The sequence below is a fragment of the Gavia stellata genome, chromosome 29 (genome assembly GCF_030936135.1).
Source record: "Gavia stellata isolate bGavSte3 chromosome 29, bGavSte3.hap2, whole genome shotgun sequence".
NCBI lineage: Eukaryota > Metazoa > Chordata > Aves > Gaviiformes > Gaviidae > Gavia > Gavia stellata.
This window is the reverse complement of record NC_082622.1, coordinates 7,118,090-7,138,432: the sequence shown is the minus strand read 5'-3', so window position 1 is coordinate 7,138,432 and position 20,343 is coordinate 7,118,090. Positions and strand designations below refer to the sequence as shown.

The 20,343-nt window shown below is 44.3% G+C and overlaps 1 protein-coding gene across 1 annotated transcript in view; it reads right to left on the bottom strand.

Moving 5' to 3' along the window:
* The window catches only part of HIVEP3 (HIVEP zinc finger 3), a 66,561-nt gene that overhangs the window by 14,300 nt on the left and 31,918 nt on the right, over nt 1–20,343 (bottom strand). Inside the window, exon 3 of the mRNA XM_059830795.1 lies at nt 6,719–6,894. Within this exon, the coding sequence (XP_059686778.1) occupies nt 6,719–6,894 (176 nt within the window). The remainder of the gene's footprint in view (nt 1–6,718; nt 6,895–20,343) is intronic.

The window sequence follows — 20,343 nt, the reverse complement described above, 5'->3', positions numbered from 1 at the left end:
CTAGCAAAAAGACAAACTGACTCAGTCTGTTGAAAGCAAACCCTGCTGCTGCCGCCCGTCCATCATGGCACATCACATCCTGGCTGGCAAAAATGACCCATCTTTGCTCAGTTACCACAGCAAAATCCCTAACTGGATTCCCTCCAATGATAATAAACACAGAAAATAAGCCCAAGTAAATGCCTGGTGTGAGCAGGGGGTTGTTGGTTAATCTATGGTCTGTGGCACCTCGGGAATTCAGCTGGGATCCCCATGGTGGGAGGAGTGGGGAGGGGAGGTCCACCAGGCATTTTGGTGCTCCCACATCCCCAAAACAAACTCATAAATTCACTGTCCTATATGCATCTGGCTTTGGCTAAACCAGGAGGGCATAACATTAATTACTCGGGGGGGAAGCTTTTGAACGCAATGTTTTGGGCAAGGCTGCAGCCACCCCGTACTCAAGGGAAGGACTCTGGTCCTCAGAGGCATACAGCGGCCAGCTGGGCCACTTCAGATGTCCGAAGGCTGGTTATACACACAAGTCCTCCCCACTGCCTTAGCTCCAGTGCTGTTCCAGTGAACACACTCTCCCTTTTGCTGCTGCAGGATCTGGGCAGACACCGGGGGCCCAAACGGCTGCTTCTCCAGCCTGCAGCTCTCTGTCCATCACTTCACTGCACCTCTGCTTTGACTCAGCTGCAACCCGAGCAACAGTTCGGGTTGACAAGCTCTGCCAGAAGCCATCAGTGTCACCTCCTCTTTTATTGTCTTTCACTGGAGGCAACTGTCCTTGTGCAAGGCAACGCCACGGCTTCTCCTCTTCCTTCCCCACCCAGGCTGCCTGCACAGCTGTGAGCTGGAAGGCACTGCACAGGCAGTGCCAAACCTCCTGTGCGAAGGAGTTTATGCAAAATACCAAAGGACCAATTCATAGCGAGTGTCGCTTTCTTTCCCCTTCTACTTTTTTCTACTCTGCTTTCCATCTTCCTTCACTCTCATTTGGTTAGATAAGGTAATAACCACCCGCGCTGATGAACAAGATAAAGCTGCAAAGCTCGCGGTGCAAATCCCCCTGGTGCACACTCTATCCGTGCACAGCGCCCTACATGCACACCAAGAGGAAATTCCAACAAAATAGGGATTCTGCTATCCTTTTAGGGAATGGAGACTCAGTGGGCCAGATTCTCATCTGACGTAAGTTTGCATCATTTTAAGGAAGTTAAAAGCTCGAGGCTTATTTATACCAGCTGAGAAGCTGAGTTATCATCTTGGGAGCAATTTGGAGGACAATGATACTTATCTTATCAGGGTTCTTTTTACAGTTTGTGTTTTTAGACCCCTTAATTAATGCTGGCAGGATTAAATGCTAAAAAGTCCTTCGGCAAATTTCCAGGAAAATCAACACCACTTTGCCTAAGTAAAAGCTGGATATGAATCCTACAAGGAAGGACTCACAGCTACTTGTTGCCTTACAGAGTTCTGGCTCCGAACTTAAAAAAAAAGCCCAAAACCCACATAGCATTGCTTCCTTGGAAACAGTGGAAAAAACATAGTTGAAGGAGCAAAAGAGAAACTAGCAGGCAGGGAAGCTGGATTTAAATAGCAGAACAGTTATGTTGAATCCGAAGCAGGTAAGTGGTCCTCACTAAGGATTGTTTACCAAAAGTTCCCAGATTTGAAATAAACTGGCTATATTTAAATAAATTCAGGAATCAGTGGAAACTGTGACCCCATCACAACTATTGCTGCACTGGAGGAGTACACGCAGTATCAGCACAGTTCTCTCATTACGCCTGCTTATAACTATGTATTACCGGCTGCTTAAGCTCTTCTGATGTTGTGAGGTCTTATTCTGGACTTAAAGCAGCTTAAATACTTGTGTTGTTTTGAGAAAGCTGAAACTCTAGTATTCCAAAAGCACTTAAAGCAGCTTAATAGGGACTAGAAGTGATTTCCCAGTTACATTTAAAGAGGGAAATTAATTTTGCAGAATATCCATTATCATATTTTAAAGGTGGTGGAGTTAAAGCAAAACATAGGGAACGGAAACATTAAGATTCCTGGAAAAATTATCCTGTGTGCATTGATCATACACCATGTTTTCTATTTCTCCTATTAAATGTGAACAATTTAACAACAACAACAAAAAAAACCCCCAACAAATGACAAACTGCATGATCTCAGCATCCAAGGCAACACTGTGATAGAAACCTTCGCAGCTTTCCAGGACTTACTTAATTATTTTCATATTCCTCTTTTAAAATAATATGCAAAGAGAGCAACAGCTACTCTATAACTAGCAGACTCCCGTTTTGCTGTGAGATGCACTCACACACAGAGAACCAGCCACAGGCGAATACTCTTCGTCCCAGATAAACCCTTGAAATAGGTTTTACGTGTGACTTAAATAAAGCACAGGCCTTGATTTAGGTCTCAGCTTGGAGATAATGTCCCCAGGTGGGACTCTATAAGAAGGAAAGCTTTAATTTATATAATTTATTGGGCAAAAGATTTCAATTTTAAAAAATTTTGTTATTATCTTTTATACTTACTGAGTTAAAGATTAAAGAAGAGACTTTGAACATCTAGCCTGCCTGCCTGTATCGATACAGGCTATAAAATATTAGCCATCCAGAAGATGGCTTGCATTAGCCAAAAACTAATCTTCCAGAAAGGTACCCAGGCTGGATTTGCAGATTTCAAAATACGGAGAATTAGCATATTTCCCATTGAGGCTTGTGCTGAGACTTAATAGCTGCACTGTTTAAAAAAATAACAGCTAATATTTCACTTGAATTTGCCAGTCTTTGACTTCCAGCCCTCATTCCCTTTCTTTTTTTTTTTTTTTACCTTTCCCTGGTAAGTTAAAGAGCCCTTTTGCTCACAGTGTTTCGCCTCCTGTCTGGACCACTGGGTCATTTTCTGTTCCCAGCAACACGTCTCACGCCACATTGCGTAAGGGAGCAGGCAGCACATTCTTGAGGATAACTCTGTCCTCATCCCATCGGAGGTTTGTGACATGCCGAGGAGCCGGGGGACCAACTCCTCCTCCCAGCAGTGGCTCCACAGGGATGCTCGGACCCTTTCCCTCTTCCCAGCCACTAAGGAAGAGCCCCAGCACACAAAGGGTGCAGGGACATTTTGCAAATCTATATATCAATCTGCCCTGCTATAACAGCAGTTAATTCTTTTGGAGCTTTCCGCCAGTTGGACCTGCTCTGTAGTTTCCAGAGGAGGCTTAGCAGAGCGCTGAGTCTGCGAGAGCAGTAATAATAATAAACTGTGCAGCCATAACCTTGCCTTTAAGGGCTAAGGGGGTAATGCATTTAATATATTAACATGTTCAATAACCTCAGTGCCTGTCATGTGCTGATTTAAGGAACTGCAAACTAATTTATTAAAAGATGACTATGGCTGAGGACATGAAGAAGTCTGGTGTCTGGAAACTGTGAGTGGACTAGACTATCAAATGGATATCTTCAGCCAACAGGCACTGACGTCCTTTACACAAGCACCTTTTAAATTAATATGAAGCTCCTTGTCCCTTCTGACCTCCAAGCAAAGGCAGCGGCATTGACACAGTGAGCGGCTCCATACACTCCGTCCAGAAATTTTAAGAAATCTTAAGTAATCAGCATGTGAGAGTCTGGTGTGAGTCTGAACGAGAACAGAAAATAGCTGTGGAAAAGTATAATGTCTGCACAGGAGGGGAATTGATGTGCCAACACGGACCCACATCCCCAGGTCACCCAGGAGGAGTGAAGAAAGAGGCTGCGCTTCCCTTGAGGGTCTAGAGATGCGTGACAGGGGAAGGCTGGCGGTTCCCATGTCCCCTCTGGGAGGGTGGTCAAGGGAAAAGCTCTCCCTGACCTTCCTGAAAGGGAAAATTGTCGGACTGCAACTTTTTCTTCATTTCCTTCCTGGTAAGAAAGCAGTGAAGAAGCTGCTTAACTGCTTTAAACAACCTCTTGGAGGCCACGGTAACAAACCTCTTAGGAGAGCACTACTACAGTGGAGGTAGAGACACCTCATTAAAGAGGCACGTTTATATCTGGTCCAGAAATGTAAAATCAAATAAATCTTTACAAACCAAATTTCCAAGACTGCTCTTTCCATCAGCTAAGTGAGAACACAAAAATCTCATGGATTTGCTTTAAAATAATAATAAAAAAATTTCCCTGCAGGTCTGTAACCCAAAGGAACAGCTTCGCTTACAGTGACAGAAATGCACAAAAAGCAGACAAGCAGAATAATTAGTGAAAAGGGGAAAATATTTAAAGCCCTTTCTTTTGCAAAAGTTTTCCCAGTTCTTGGAACACAGATACGGATTTTCTGGGGCGGGGGGGGGGGGGGGGGGCGGGGAGAGGTACATTTTAACCAGATAAAGATCCTCATTAAAAATAATAATAAAAAAACGTTAACTGCTTCCAGCCTACTTGAGAGTTTAGAGCATTAGATCATGCTGGAGAGATCTACCACAGCCAAAATGAAGACAGCTCCACAGATATCCCCCTTGAGTTTACGCTGAAGGCTAAAATTAACTTTGGAAAGCTGATTTCTAAAAGAGCTTCAACTCAGCTTATATTTTTGCAAGTGCAGTCTGGTAGCGAGAGCTCCAGCTTCTCCATTCTGCAATTAACTGTGGTTGCAAAACTGCACACCAGGAAGGAGGATCCTAATGCATCAGGGCACAAACAAACTTATTCTAGACGTCTGCAAGATAAGCTGTGAAACATCCAGTTCTGCAAACCTCCTGGACCTCCAGTTTGCACTCCATCACCAACAGCAATGTTTCTGTAACTGGACTTTAACTGATGATTTTATCAGTACACAAGGCTGATCTTTTTCTCACTCTCCAGTAACTCTTCCAAAGGCCTTTGTGTCTCCATCAGCAAAACAAACAGCTTTTACCCAAGTGCTGCAAAGTGATGTGGAGTATAAGCATGCCCACAGGACACAGCCAGGGCTCTGACTCTCACCCCCTTCCAGCAAAGAGCCATTTTCATGCAATCCCAAGTTACCATCATGCAACTATTTGTCCTGAAATCACTGATGGGGAAGTTTTGCCCCCTCATGCATCCATAGGCAAATGGATAGTTTTGCATTCAAATACCAACACTGAGGGCTTTTTCTGAAGGAAGCATTTCCATGCTACATTCCTCCTGCAAGTTTCCTGCAAAGCTAAAGAAGGGAAGTCCCTTGGAGGCAAGTGTCTATATGCAATGCGCAGTCGGCACAGTCAGTGCTGACAGCTCCTGTGCTTCAAGGGAGCAGAGATGAAGAGCAAAGCAGCTAGAGAGATGGTGAAAAGGATGGTTTGATCGCAGCATCCTGAATAAAAGCCTAACAGAAGCATGGTGGAAAGCAAGGTGAACTGACAGAAGAGGCTGAATGGATTAACCTCTCAAAGGAAAACCTCAGAACAAAGTAACAAAAGTAAGAAGGAAAGAGAAAGAAAATGAATCAGAAATAGCTCTAGGCTGGAAGGGAGAGAAAGAACTGTCACTCGGATCTGCTGCATGTGTCTGACGATAATTTGGCCTCAAATTTGTTATCGCTTCCCCATGCTCCCATACGCCTAGTGATTACCAACACGTTGCTACCCAGAAATCGCCCCCCAACTTTAACAACAAAGCCCAGGCACTGCCCATCCTGAATCACCCAGCATCTGGGTCACTTGTCTAGCACGGACATGCCCTCCATGTCCGTCATCGGCACTGCTGGGTAAGCACACATGCTGCGGTCCACGCAGCACTTGGTGCCTCCTCCCCACATGCATGCTGTGCCACTTTCTTGGGTAGCACTGTTTTTTTGGGGCTGATGCTCTTCTTGAGTGATTAACTCTCCCAGCTGTGTCATCTTCTGAGACTTGCAATGATGGGAGCTACAGACAACGGACATTTTATATTTATGTTGAACTATAATCAAGAAACTGAACTCAACATCTTTATTGCAAGACTTGCTGCAACCAAAGATGGAGCGTGGATTTGTCAAACCCACAGTGCCAGACTCTCCTGAGAAATTAAAGGGACCTGGGCACCTCTGGAACTTCTGAAAACTTTATCCACAGTCTCTTGGAAGAGACTTCATTTTGCATGTGGTTTTGCATGTTGCTGATAGAGCTCACTCGCACACTCACTGAGGCAATGATGAAGGTCGCTTGCAAAGAATATCTGGTGGTAGTGAGGTTGTGGATCATTCATGACTGGATGTCCTGGAATGGAGGTCTTTAGAGAAAAAGTCTATTGATATGATATAGAAAATGTTGAAGCTACATGCAACTGCAAAGGATGAAAATGTGCAGCGCAAACAGATCTTGAGAGCACTAGCATAAAAAGTCACCCAAAGACTGTCTCCAGGTGCTTGGTCAGGGATGTTCACCTCTCCCCAGGAGCTCCTGCTCTCATTCTGGGGTGGTTTTGTTTATAAATCCCCGCCAGTGAAGCTGTGTTTCAGGATCATTCCCTTTAAGAAGCACAAATAGGATGGCACAGATGCTCTGCTGCAGGCTGGCACGTGCAGCCAGTGCTCTCCGCCGTGACACGCAGCAGCTTAACGCAGGGCTGGTCCTCTTCTGAAAATCTCAGCCAATTTAAGACTCCCTCATCCCCCTCCCTCCGACTCCTGGGCTTTTCCAGACCCTGGGAAGGCCTTTCCTTCCCCTTCGCCAGCACCCCCAAGAAGGCTTGTAAGTCAATATACTAAGCAGAGGAGCTAGGAGCTGACTGTCTCTTACCTTTGGTTTTAAAAGCAAAGTTACAGTACTTGCAGACATATGGCCTGACGTCTGTGTGCGTGCGAATGTGTTTCTTCAGCATGCTGGGTTTCTTGCAGCGAATTCCACACTCCTCACATACATACTTCCCTCTTCCACGGCCTCGCACATACACATACTCTTCGTTTGATTTGTACCTATGAGCAACAGGTGTCATGATAAAAAAAAAAAAAAAAGAAGATTCCCACCTCAAAAGTAGTCACAACTTTCCTGGATTAATTCAGCATGTTATTGACACCACCGGTCTCATTTACCATTTGCTAGCTCTGGGTAATTAGGCTAAATTCAAAGTATCTTCAAAAGCGTTTGCCCAGATGGCTGCTTCCACTTCTGGAATATGTTTTTATGTCCTACATCATCTTCCCTGTACAGACAAATAGCCCAAAGTCTGAGATCAAGTCACAGGGTCACCCAAATGTCCTGATTTTCCCCATCCTCAAACACAAACTGAGGCACTCGCAATAGTCTGTATAAGATATGTCACAGTCCAGCCTGGCTGCCTGAATCATCTCTCTCTCAGCCTATGCTGTGTTTTAAAACATGCAGAGTCTGTCACTGCACCGTGCAAAGTACTGAGAAAATACATCCTGGCTAAACCTCTTGTGATACAACCTTTCTCACCCATTGGGACAACAGTAAAAGCCATCTGAGAAGACTGTGATGCCACACTGCAAGTTGTGGTCCCTGCACAGACTCTTGCTAGAATGAGACACCCAGAATGGACACAAAGAGAAGAAAACATCCATTTTTTAAATATATTGTGCTAACACTAAATGTAAACACCACAGACTTCAGGCTCTTTTCTGCTTGGCACAACATCATGACTTAGGTTTACCCAGGAGAATGAGATTGGTCATCCTTCCTTCACATTGTATATTCATTTATTTTCTGTCCACGCATTAATGCATAGGGAAGGCTACATGATGCGGATTTGAAAAATATTTGTGAAAGTGAGACAAGTCATTTAGCCTCCAGCCATTTAGCAAATGGAGTCTGTAATTTCCTGTACTTGCAGCACAAGAAGAATAAGGTAACATGAAATTGGTCCCCTCAGATCTTTAAGAGGCCAAATTTTTGAAGCGTGGTACTTCTTGCACCTCATTTTTTTCTATCCAGTATGAATTATGTCTGGTCTTCAGAAATCTCCAAACACCCGCCTTTGAAAATCAGGCCATCTAAAGCATCTTAATAGAGGATCCAAACACACATACCACCATCAGTCACCTTTTAGTATCTTCCCAATAAAGCCTATTCCAAACCAGAATGGTGAGAAAACTGCAGCCAGACTGGAGAGAAACTGAATAGAAACAGCAGCACTAGGGATTTGAGCACTTATTTAAGTGAAGGTATAGTAAATCCTAAAAAAATAAAGTATTTATAATGCAAAAAAAAAAAAAAAAAATCCTTCAAAACTGAGTAAAAAATACACAAAGATCATGAATTCAGCCCTGAACTGATAGGATGATAATGGCACGGTCTGCACAGGACGCATCCAAGAAAATACATCCCAGCTACCTACAAGTGTGGATTTAAAAGCAGGTAAGTCACACTGCATGAACCCCTTGATATCCCACCCAGGCAGAATGCACATGGCCTTGGCTCCATTTTGTTTCCTTCACTTAGGAAGTGTATGGGTAATTTCAATTCCAAACAACATGAAATTCAAAATAATCTTCCTGGGTGTCACCTGGTAGAGGTGAGTTCTGGACTAAACCTGTCCGCTCCTGCCAAGTCCTGGTGTCTCTGCCTTAAGCTCTTATCTGTGAGATACAGGCTGAGCCGCTTCTTTGCTTTATAGGAGATATGTGAGCAGATGCTTTAAAGAGGATGAGTTGCTCATGCATTAAGGTGATGAGGTTGCAGATCCCCTATGCAGGTTCAGACACAGACTAGAGAAGAGAGAGGAAAAATGGGTGTCTAGATAGCCCCAATGTAGCCTGAAATACCAGTAGCAGCACCAACATAACCAGGTCTTGGTGTCCAACAGTTACATGTGGAGGAACAGCTTGTATTTCAGTGTCAGCAGAAGTTCTCCAGACTATAACCAGGGTCATGTGGTAGCCCAGAAACTCCCACGTATTTTATCTGCTGTAACTGAAGCCACAGCAATGCCATCTACATGCTCCTCCCCTCCCCCACCCCCCGAAAAAAAAAACCAAAACCAAAAACCACAACAAACCCACCCAAAAATCCCTTTATCACAGGTTCTCATTATTTGGCCAGAGAGGACTGAGCTGGTGCGACGAGCACACACTGACTGCCAGCCTCCACCCTAGTACATCCAGCTATCTCCATTTATCTGTACAGATACCAGGGTACACAGAATTAATTGTTAGGGATGGCCAATGTCCCTTCTTCATTCAGTCAGTGACTTAACGCTAAAGCAGCAGAAGGAGCAAAAGGAATCTAGGAATCCTGATTTCTTTTCCTCTGTTCAAATTTGTATTTGAGGCTTCCTTCTTGCCCTCCTTTCTTTCTGTCATTATGCTGGTAATCACCTTGCCATTTAAAAAATGAAATTGCTCCTTTATCAGCCTTCTACTTGCAATACCCTTAATTACCCTCTCACATGGAAATCTCTAAGCAAGTTCTTTGTGTCCAACAGTCCCTTCGTCAGCCTCATTAAAGCTATTGGGGCTGGCTTTTCCTGGATAAAAAGGGACACATGATTTAATCTGAAATTAGACATTGCCATTTATCTGACACTCTGTGAGACTGAGCCATCCTTCAACACAGATATTTTTCTACAGCTCCCTGAGACCATGCGTAAAACACACAGGGAGAGGAGAGAAACAGAAAAAGAAAGACAACCTAAAGAAATAGCAAACCAAACAAGAAGAAGAAAGCAAGGGAGGTAATTCTGCCATGACACAGGGAAGGCTGCTACAAATGCCATCTGTCTACATTGAAGGCTATAATAAGTTTATGGAGATAATTACTTCAATATGACACTGGTTTCTCTGTGGATCTAATACGCTCATATGATTTGCATCAGAAAGACAAATCAATGACAGCTCACTTCACGTGAAGATTTACCCTGGACAAAGGATCTTCCTGCTCCATAACTTTTGCTGTAACCAGATCCCTCTAATAACCACAGTTGGAGTTTGTGTCAGCAAATCCGGGCTTCTCTTCTAGAGCATTGTGGAATTCATAATCCTGTAGTTAGCAACTTACACCTCCTACAGTGTCACAGCTCTCATCTAATGCCAAGATGATTTGAAACCCAGGAGGCTAACTGGCCATTATGAGCTCAGAGACTAATTTAGGAAATAGTTCTTTCAAACAGACATACAAAAAGATAAAAATCCAGTTATTTGATGCATTTTTTGAAAGGTTTTTTGCTGTGTTTTGCTAGCAAATGCACATCTGTTGAATTTTGTGCAAGCACTACAAATACTTTTCAGAGCCAGAGGAACTGGCACAGCCATGGTAGCACCGGTGCTGCTGTAGGCAGTACCAGATTTGGAGACTTGATGGCCCCAAAACAGGCCGTCACTGTCAGAGTCACAAGAAACCCAACAATGGGAAAACATGAACCTGGAGAAAGCTTTGTCTCGGCTCCTTCTCTTAAACTTAGTTGAAGCCTAAAACCATGAAGCATTTATTCCTTTGCAGGCTTTAGGAGGCTTAGTTCTTAATATTTGCTGTTACAAATACCTGACTATCCTTTTTAGCCACAGACACTTCTTTTTCTTTTTCTCAGCACTGTGAGCCACATCCAAAATCTTCACGTGGCTGAAAACCACACGATAAAACTTTGGAGAGCAGAGGCGGAAGGAAGTTTGGTGGTTCGCAGGCAGGAAGGGAGAGCAGGTTTCTGGGGGACTCATTGCTTCACTATGAGACACAGTTGGGCTGAATCACCCCTTCTCTCCTGCTTTCTACAACCGCCAGGAATTTACCTTGCCCTACAAAGTCTTTGCCGATGTGACCTTGCAGCACAGCAGCTGCACTTACATTATTTGCAAGTCATACGTAGGCAGCCTGATTTTGTGAATTTCCAGAATTTGAAGCTCGAGAATGTATTATGGTAAAGAACACCCCTGGTTAGTTTTGCAGCAACTGAACAAGTATTTCCTTGACTGGTTTTGACATTTGTTAAACTCACTTGTTTGCTTTTTGGATTTCTGGTATATAGTAACAGGAATCAGATATCTGATCCCTTTCCTGAGCTGCTGCATTTAGTTCACAGTCAAGTGAACTGAGTAGCTCCAGTTGTTGCCTTTGGTGTAAGTCTTCTGGTTTTATTGATGGCACATTTCATCTGTCATCAGGCTGCCCACTCATCTGCCTTGGCTAAATCCTTCGGAAGTTCCTGACAGTCTGCCCTCCTATTAACTAATCTAATTTATGTTTTATGCCTGCAAAATTTGCCAGATTGTTGATAAATGCATAACTATTATAATGCCACTAATTACTAGTAAGTTTATTGCCTTTTGCTCCCCAGTAGATAATTAGACCTCTTCTTCCACGGCAACACCTGCAATACCCACTCTGAAACTGCATGAGCAGCAGAAGTCCTTAGCCTTCCCCATTGCATCCCCTAGGAAAACACAGGGTGGGAGACCCTACAAGACCCTACAAGACTGCAGCCTGTGTTAAGGATCACCACACACAGAGGTGTGTCCTTAAGGCCAGACAGTTACTATGAGAGCTCCCTTAACTCAAGCCAAGCTACAGCAGAACAAACAGAAGGATTTCTCTATAAAATCCAGACAAGACAATGTCATTTCCAGGTTTCTAAAAGCATCATAAAACCTTCTAGCATCCCAATTTACCAGACAAGGATATTGCACCAAGACAAACAATGAACTTCCGAAGAATGATACAGCAAGACAGAGAAAGAGCTGGGTATGGATATGGGAGGACCTGGCACAGAAATCCCCTCTTCACTGTCTGAAGTAATGGATCTTTTGCAAACAGCACTTGCCAATCGCCAGTGAAACTGCAGAAGACAAGAGTCTGAGCTGAATGAGACCCCACCACCCAGACTGGACATAGGCAAAGAAGCCTGGTATGAAGGCGTTACAGTGAACATCATCTTGCCCTTGAATTAGCTATCAGCAGCTCAACACTGGAAGAATTACACTATCCAAAATGACCACCTCACAGGCAGCAAACCTAGGGCTCCTTCTGCTTGGTAAAACATTGGGTCAGGGACTATCTTCTGCCACAGGCACAACACAGTGCCTGAAGCAATGAGACCCTCATTCTGAGTGGACTCTAATTCAGATAACAAATCAGGATCGATCCAAAGATAAGTAGCTGGCTTGGACTCATGGGGAATCTCACAGAGGCTGGGGGGTATTAAATCTTCCCTCAATCAGCAACACATGCTGCTGGCATGGGTAGAGTGGCTGGGCAGCCACTGCTCCCATCCCCACGTGCTGCAATGTCTCCAGTGCACAGGGCTCTTTGCCGATGCAGAGGAACTGGATGGATGTGCCCTATCAAAAGCCCTCCCTCTTACGGCTGCTAGTGCACAGCAGATTAAAATATTACAAACAGACCTCCCTCTCAGGACTGCTGCTGATCAGCTTCCTCACACATTTCAGGTCCACGGCTGCTTGTGGCTGCAGGATGGAAGGGCCAAGCAGAGAGACACTGCGACAAACTTGCCAACCACAGGTACTCAGTGTCTGATTCAGAAACCTGCAGCTTTGATTATGTCTGTTCTGCACAATGAGCAACAAGAAACACGTGGAAAAAGAGCGCATCTCACCCCTGAGTTTCTGTGGCCATTCCAGGTTTGCTCATAGAATCATAGAACTGTTTAGGTTAGAAAAGACCTTCAAGATCATCAAGTCCCACCATTAACCCAGCACTGCCAAGTCCACCACTAAACCATGTCCCTAAGCGCCTCATCCACACGTCTTTTAAATACCTCCAGGGATGGTGACTCCACCACCTCCCTGGGCAGCCTCAATGTCCTTTTTGGAGTGAGAGGCCCAAAACTGAACACAGGATTCGAGGTGCGGCCTCACCAGCACCGAGTACAGGGGCACGATCCCTTCCCTACTCCTGCTGGCCACACCATTTCTGATACAGGCCAGGATGCCGTTGGCCTTCTTGGCCACCTGGGCACACTGCTGGCTCGGATCAGCCGGCTGTCAGTCAACACACCCAGGTCCTTTTCCGCCAGGCAGCTTTGCAGCCACTTGTCGTCCCAAAGCCTGTAGCGTTGCATGGGGTTGTTGTGACCCAAGTGCAGGACCCGGCACTTGGCCTTGTTGAACCTCATACAATTGGCCTCGGCCCATTGATCCAGCCTGTCCAGATCCCTCTGCAGAGCCTTCCTGCTGTCAAGCAGATCAACACTCCTGCCCAACTTGGTGTCATCTGCAAACTTGCTGAGGGAGCACTCGATCCCCTCATCCAGATCATTGATAAAGATATTAAACAAAACCGGCCCCAGTACTGAGCCCTGGGGAACACCACTTGTGACCAGCCACCAACTGGTTTTTACTCCATTCACCACAACCCTTTGGGCCCGGCCATCCAGACAGTTTTTTACCCAGCGAAGAGTACAGCCGTCCAAGCCATGAGCAATCAGTTTCTCCAGAAGAATGCCATGGGAAATGGTGTCAAAGGCTTTACTAAAGTCTAGGTAGACTATATCCACAGTCTTTCCCTCATCCGCTAAGTGGGTTACCTTGTCATAGAAGGAGATCAGGTTAGTCAGGTAGGACCTGCCTTTCATAAACCCGTGCTGACTGGGCCTGATCCCCTGGTTGTCCTGTACATGTTGTGTGATGGCGCTCAAGACGATCTGCTCCATAACCTTGCCCAGCACCGAGGTCAGGCTGACAGGCCTGTAGTTCCCCAGATCCTCCTCCTGGCCCTTCCTGTAGACGGGCGTCACATTTGCTAACCTCCAGTCAACTGGGATCTCTCCGGTTAGCCAGGACTGCTGATAAATGATTGAAAGTGGCTTGGTGAGGACTCTCGTCAGCTCCCTCAGTACCCTTAAGCACCTCAGCCTTTTCCTCATCCTTTATCACTATGTCTCCCCCTGCAGCCAGTAAAGAATGGAGATTCTCTTTAGCCCTCCTTTTGTTGCTATTGTCCTTTATGACAGTTGCCAGGTTAAGTTCTAGTTGGGCTTTGGCCCTTCTAATTTTCTCCCTGCATAACCTCATGACATCCTTGTATTCCTCCTGAGTGGTCTGCCCCTTCTTCGAAAGGTCATAGACTCTTCTTTTTTTCCCGAGTTCCATCCAAAGCCTTCTGTTCAGCCAGGCCGGTCTTCTTCCCCACCGGCTCATCTTCTGGCACATGGGGACGGTCTGCTCCTGAGCCTTTAAGACTTTCTTCTTGAAGAGTGTCCAGTTTTCCTGGACTCCTTTACCCTTCAGGACTGTCTCCCAAGGGACTCTGCCCACCAGGCTCCTAAACACGCCAAAGTCAGCCCTCCAGAAGTCCAAGGGAGCAGTTCTGCTAATTTCCTTCCTTACTTCTCCAAGAATCAAAACCTCTTATTTTGTGATCATATATGATCATATATTCATATATATGGAGGAAAGAAGTAAATTCTAAACAACCACATGCTCTTTTGAGAAAAGGTGACACCTGATGGCTTCTATAATTTGTGTTTTTAAAATAAAGTAAGATGTGGGTAATGTGATTGGTTTATGAAGAGCAAGGATTGGCACGAGACAGTATGGACTGGCAGGTAAAGCAATAGATGAGGAAAGAGGAGACAGGAGAAAAAGGAGACACCCATGCTATCATCCACATTAACTAAACAAATATAATTAAAAATGTTGCTCAGATTTTCAGGGCCAGGTCCCAGGGTGATTCAGGTCTTTACAGAGGAAGTACTCACTAGATCAAGCAAACTAAAGCCAGGATTTACTGCCTTCCCTTCATGGATCACTTGCAGTTAGGGCTAACAACTGCAGAAGTGTCCCCTGGACTCTGAAAAAAAAACTGGCTGGATGGCTGGGCCCAAACGGTTGTGGTGAGATTATGAGCCCACCTGCGTGGAAAAAGGCACTGTGTAAATAAACATGGCTGCGGACTTCTCCTGCCCATCCTCCCCAGCCCTGTCACACTGACAGAGAATATCAGTGGGGCTTGGGGGACCTGCTGAAAAGTCCTGGACCTGATTTCTCAGGAGTGCAGGAGCAAGGAGACATTCCTCAATTTTCGCATGTGCTCTGGACGATGCCTTGGCAGTGTGACAGGCCACCAGCACTGGCACCAAAGAGCAGGTCTTGCCATGCTTTCCCATTGAAATGGGACATTACATCTCTGCATACAGTGAGCAGGATCTCATTCTGTCACAGGTAACTGTGGGGCAGTGCATTAAAACTTGCCTGAATTTTTTTTTTTACATAGAGATGACAGTGAGGATCATCTCTAAAACCAAGCCCTTTGTGAACATGCCATGCCAAGCCCAGAAGAGGCACTTTTGTTCCAAGCCCAGAGCTGCTTTCATGGCACTAGGATCTGTAAAACTTCTCATGACCAAGCAATGAATATTGCTAGTATTACATAGGTAGGTAACTCATTTTGTAGATTTAATTTTACTACGTAAAGTGGGAACCTCTTCACAAACACACTTTTGTGATCTTCTTCTCTATGTTACCAGTTCTGGACTTGCTGACATTTCATATTTATGTCCCATCCATGTACAGAGCAGCACACCATGTATTTGTCACTTATCAGGAGGCATCTTTATGAAATAGTTGGAAAGCACTGAAGAAGAATGCATTATTAGCAAATGGAAACTCCACTGCCTACATCAGGAGAGGTACTAGTCAAGGGCATCCTGTGGCTGTTTTTAAAATCTACCAGAATTGACTAATTTTGCTTAGAGAACTGAACAGGTAAAGTTACATGAGCACCAAATATTGTTATTTCTATATCAAGTCATATCAAAAGCAGATCATACTTTTTCAAAGAAACCCTTTAAAGCATTTTACACAGGAACATCTTTAGCCTCACTGAAGTGCAGCACCTCAAAGGGGAAGATGTTGCTTATGATCATCCCGTCTGTTTAGATAAAAAGAGGTGATGACCAAAGAACCATCAGGTTTCTTGCATGTAAACCCCCTCTGCGCTGTATGCCATGAGGTTAGCCATTGACTGGAGGACAGGCACCATTCATACCGTCACTCACACACGTAAAGCACGGGACAGCGTGTCTGCTTGCATGGGAACCAGTACTCCTCGGCAGTGCTGGTGTCCCACAGAGCAAAACATCCCCTTGGCTTGCCAGCAATGCTGATCACCATGACTGCAAAATGCGTATCAATTCAGCAAGAAACTCTAAAGGCAACTTCAGGAATAAATGCATCCCGCTCATTTCCTCTCTGCGGGAATCTAAGCATAGATAGGAGGAGGAGGAATTTAATGGCACTGCAAAAAAAAATGATCACACAGGACAGCTCAGGCCTAAGTTACCCTTTCTGCTTTTTATAATATCCCTGGTGGGTCCTGACAGCTCAGATTTTACCTAAGGCGATTTTCCACATTTCTTTGAATGGGAAACAATAAAGTGGGTGTATCCCCACAGTGTGCTTCTTGGGATCACAGCTCTGTCAGCACGACCTCGGTGGCACTGGGGCTGCGTGGGACATGCCAGCTGCTTCAGAAGTGATGCTAGCACCATGGGTGGTCAAGGCACCGTCCAAAAGCAGATCAGTGATTCTCCAGCCTGCCTACAAAAAATGACCACTGGCACAGTCCATATATCATTGAAAAAACCCACAAGAGTTGCTTCCTATAGCATTGCCCTCTGACAAGGCAGCCAGACCACCAGGATTTGAGGAGGTCGGTGTAGAAACATCAAGTCAAAGGAAATCTCTCTTGATGTGATCACACCTGGGACACTGTGTCCAGGTTTTTGCGTTTCAAAATTCAAATGGTGCCAGCAAATCAGAAAAAATGGGAGGGAAACAAGATCTCTGGTGAAGAGGATGGATGCAAAGATGAATTTCAGAGGAAAGCACATAAAAAGTGAATGATTCAAACATCATACTGAACCATAGACAGTAAAAGGTCTAGGGACAGGCTAATGATCTGGAAAGATGAACGTGATGGTCAGGATGGAGAGACATTTATTATTGACAGTTATCCTAAGAACTACAGAATGAAAACAAGAAGTGGAAAATTTAAGCTAAATATGAAAAAAGACAGGCAATGCCTTCAAGTAGGTTTACCATGCACAAAACCGTGGCATGGATTTAAGCAGTATAACACCTCTTGCATGCTCAGCCTTTAAAGCACCTTTCACTGGACACAGCTTCTTGCTGTAAATTCACTGGAAGAGCTGACAGAAATGTTGACACCTCTGTAAGACACACAGAGCGGTCTCCAGAGGTAGACAAATAGCCAGAGTGAAAGCAATACAGAAAATATGCATAAACAACCCAAATCCACACAAGAAGCTTTTACTAGCATAAAAACACAGGCCAGAGAATGACTTTTAATGGCATTTCTCTATCAGCAAAAGCAAATCCTTTTGCCAGTAGAAGAACCTAGTGTGATTGAAGAAGTGTTGTGGGTTACAGGGACAAGAGGATCTGCAACTGCATGAGCTGGTCTGCACCAGGAGGATTGCTCCACCAACAACTGTAGCTGATCCCTGATCCTGAAGCCGGCCCTCGAGCAGTGTGGTATGTCCAAGACAGACCATGGGACTTCCTTCAATTAAATTAATCCAACACAGAGCAAGCACAACACCAGCAAACATTGTATATGGATGTAAAACTGCAAAAACAGTGCAGTTTTACATTACTTCTCTGAACGTTATGCTTGAGTGAAAGTTTCATTCAATTTTGGGTTGTGGCATCAGACTACTTCTAGTCTATTAGAAGTAAAATTACAGTTATTATGGCTCTATCTGCTGTTATACAACTTCATCCTCTCTATGCTTTTATCATTTAATTGTCATTGCAAACCACTATAAAAACACATCTATTTCAGAAAAAAAATCAATGTAAATAGTACTACTCTGCTTTATACAAACTGAAAACCTGGGATTGATTACTAAAATGCAATTAGAGATGAAACCAGACTGAAAAAATGAAAGTACTTTCACTTCAAGGTGAAAGTATTTCAGTGGAACGTGCGTGCATCGTCCCTGCCAGGTGGTCAGCTTTAGCCACCTAAGCATGAAGAAATGTGAAATTATATTGATTGTGTGCACAGGCTAATTAGTCCTTTCTGGGCTTCCCTTCCATTAAATCCAATTGCAAGAGCAGAGGGGTAATGCAAAAACTTCCACAGTCTCTCACTTCTCGTTTAATGATTGGGCTATGTGTCCCTATCCTCAGAAGACACCATGCAAAAGTCAAACAGTTATTGCAGAACACACGCTATCTGAACACCTCATCCCACCACCACAGTGGTATAAACAGGAAAGAAAAAAGAAATTAAGTAGCTGCTGCGGTGTTTTGCAATGACAGGGACATGATGGCAGCATCACAAAACATCACATCTGCCTTCCACATCTACGTGCCCATTTCTGAAGATTTCCCTATATGCTATCAGAATAAATCAATGCTGCATGACTGCTAATGCAAGGCTGGGTTTTTTTTCCCAGCACCAGTCAGACAGGTTAGGTCACGATACAAAAGTCCACACAGGTAAGCACGCACGCTGTTCTCAGGGCACTGCTCCAACACCACCTTTCCCTTTTGAAGATCAAATACAAATAGAATAAAATACCAGATTAAAAAACCCAACCGCCACAAACTCATACAGCTGATTCATAAAATATTCATAGAGAAAGTCTAGCATGGAAATCCCCATAGATGACCTGTCTCAATCCCATTTCTTCCTCCTCCACCCCCATCAGAATTGATTAAACAATTTCCGTAGAATCTGACATTAATGACTCCGTCTGACTCTAAGTGACTCTTGTCTGACACAGATACTTCTTGTTCTCAAAACAGCTCTTTCTGCAGCTATTTTTCTAAGTACTATGAATGATTCTGGATGCCATCGCCGTTTTAATTATAGGCTGCCTTCTTGTCCTTCTGTTGCTTTTCATGTCAAGGAGGAAGGACTGTGTCTAATGGCCTTATCCAGTGCTTTATTTCTCAGCACCAACTGCACTCCCTGCAGTACCTGTATTTTGGGAAGCGTGTTAGGGTCCGTAACACTAGTTAGTCCTAAACAGATCATCAAATCCTTGAAGAAACTGTTTTGGATGGAGGTCAGTTACAACTCAAGAATTATTTCAAACTGTACTGAGGATGCTGAATGGAAATATCCAATGTAAGAAGCAAGTGCCTACATCAATACATTCTGCCCACTACTCTAGTTGCACGGTTGTCAGCTCCCCCTCTCTATTTTGAAGCTGCTACCAATATACTCTAGAGTTTATCTTACCACAGTTACAAGCATTCAAAGAAATTATTATTATGAGGATTTGGCTTCTGAGGTGCATAAACATTAATGCATTTTGTTGGTGCATTTCTGTGTGCCTGTGTAAAGAACCACCCATTTTTGACAAAAGCCCGCTTTTAGGGTACACACGACACCTTGTTGTTCAGGTTGGATACCATCACGTTATATCTACCTCCACATTTATTTCAAGCAGCTTTTTTTCTACACCATTTACTGAAAGGTGGATGCTATTAATTAGCATTTTTTACATTTGCTGACTTTTTCATTTGAGAAGCAGAATTTTCAGTAGTCCAGCAGAAATCCAGTCCTTTTCAAAGTCAAGTCCATTCCTTGCAGTAATCTTCATTTGAGCCGGTTATTACTTATATGGGTAAATATTACTGATACTTCAGTCTCTATTTAGTCCATTTATTAACTGCTGAAATGCACACACTACAGAATTATGTAGATCTGTGATGTGTCAGTGGAGTCTCTTGATAGCCATATTCTGGCAAAAAAATCTGCTTTCTGGAGTGACACTTCCCTGTGACTCAAAGTTTATTCCATTTGTGGATGAATTTTCTCTGGCTCTCAGTCCCCTCCTGGTCCAACTGGGATATATGGAGGATGCTCAACACCTCTGGGCCTCATGCATGGGCTGGTCCAGAAGATTTCATTTTTGAGGATTCCTTCCTAAAGCCGCCTGTCTCCTGGACACGGTTGTCTCCTCCTCGAGCTCTCTGCGTGGTTCCTGTCCATCCTGAGGGGTTCACGGTGCTCTGCTTGTTCCGTTTTTGACCCAGGTTTAGTTTTTGCCGTACGCCATGTCATTAAGATGCAGCACAGGGGAGTGCTGTTATCAGACTGGCCCCGGTTACCTAACATGAGTCAAGGTGAAAAAAACTTAATATCCTGCCATGGGACAAGGTGAGCAACCATTGACTCCAGTGACTACGTTACAGAAATGCATTTTCTCTTCTTTCACCACATCTGATACAAGCCTTCTTGTTCTCCAGCCTATTAGAAATGAATAAATATCCCATTTACAACTTACACCTCAAAGGAACACACCGGTGGGTCTTGGGGACAGGGACAGGTTCAGAAAAAAACCACCACTGCCCCTGTACGCTCTCCATTGCTACATCGCTTAGTTTTAAATTATTAAAAAGTGGAATTTCATCATTTCACTTGAGAAACAAACTCAACTGACACTTAACAGAAGGCTGGGTTGGAAATTTTTTCAA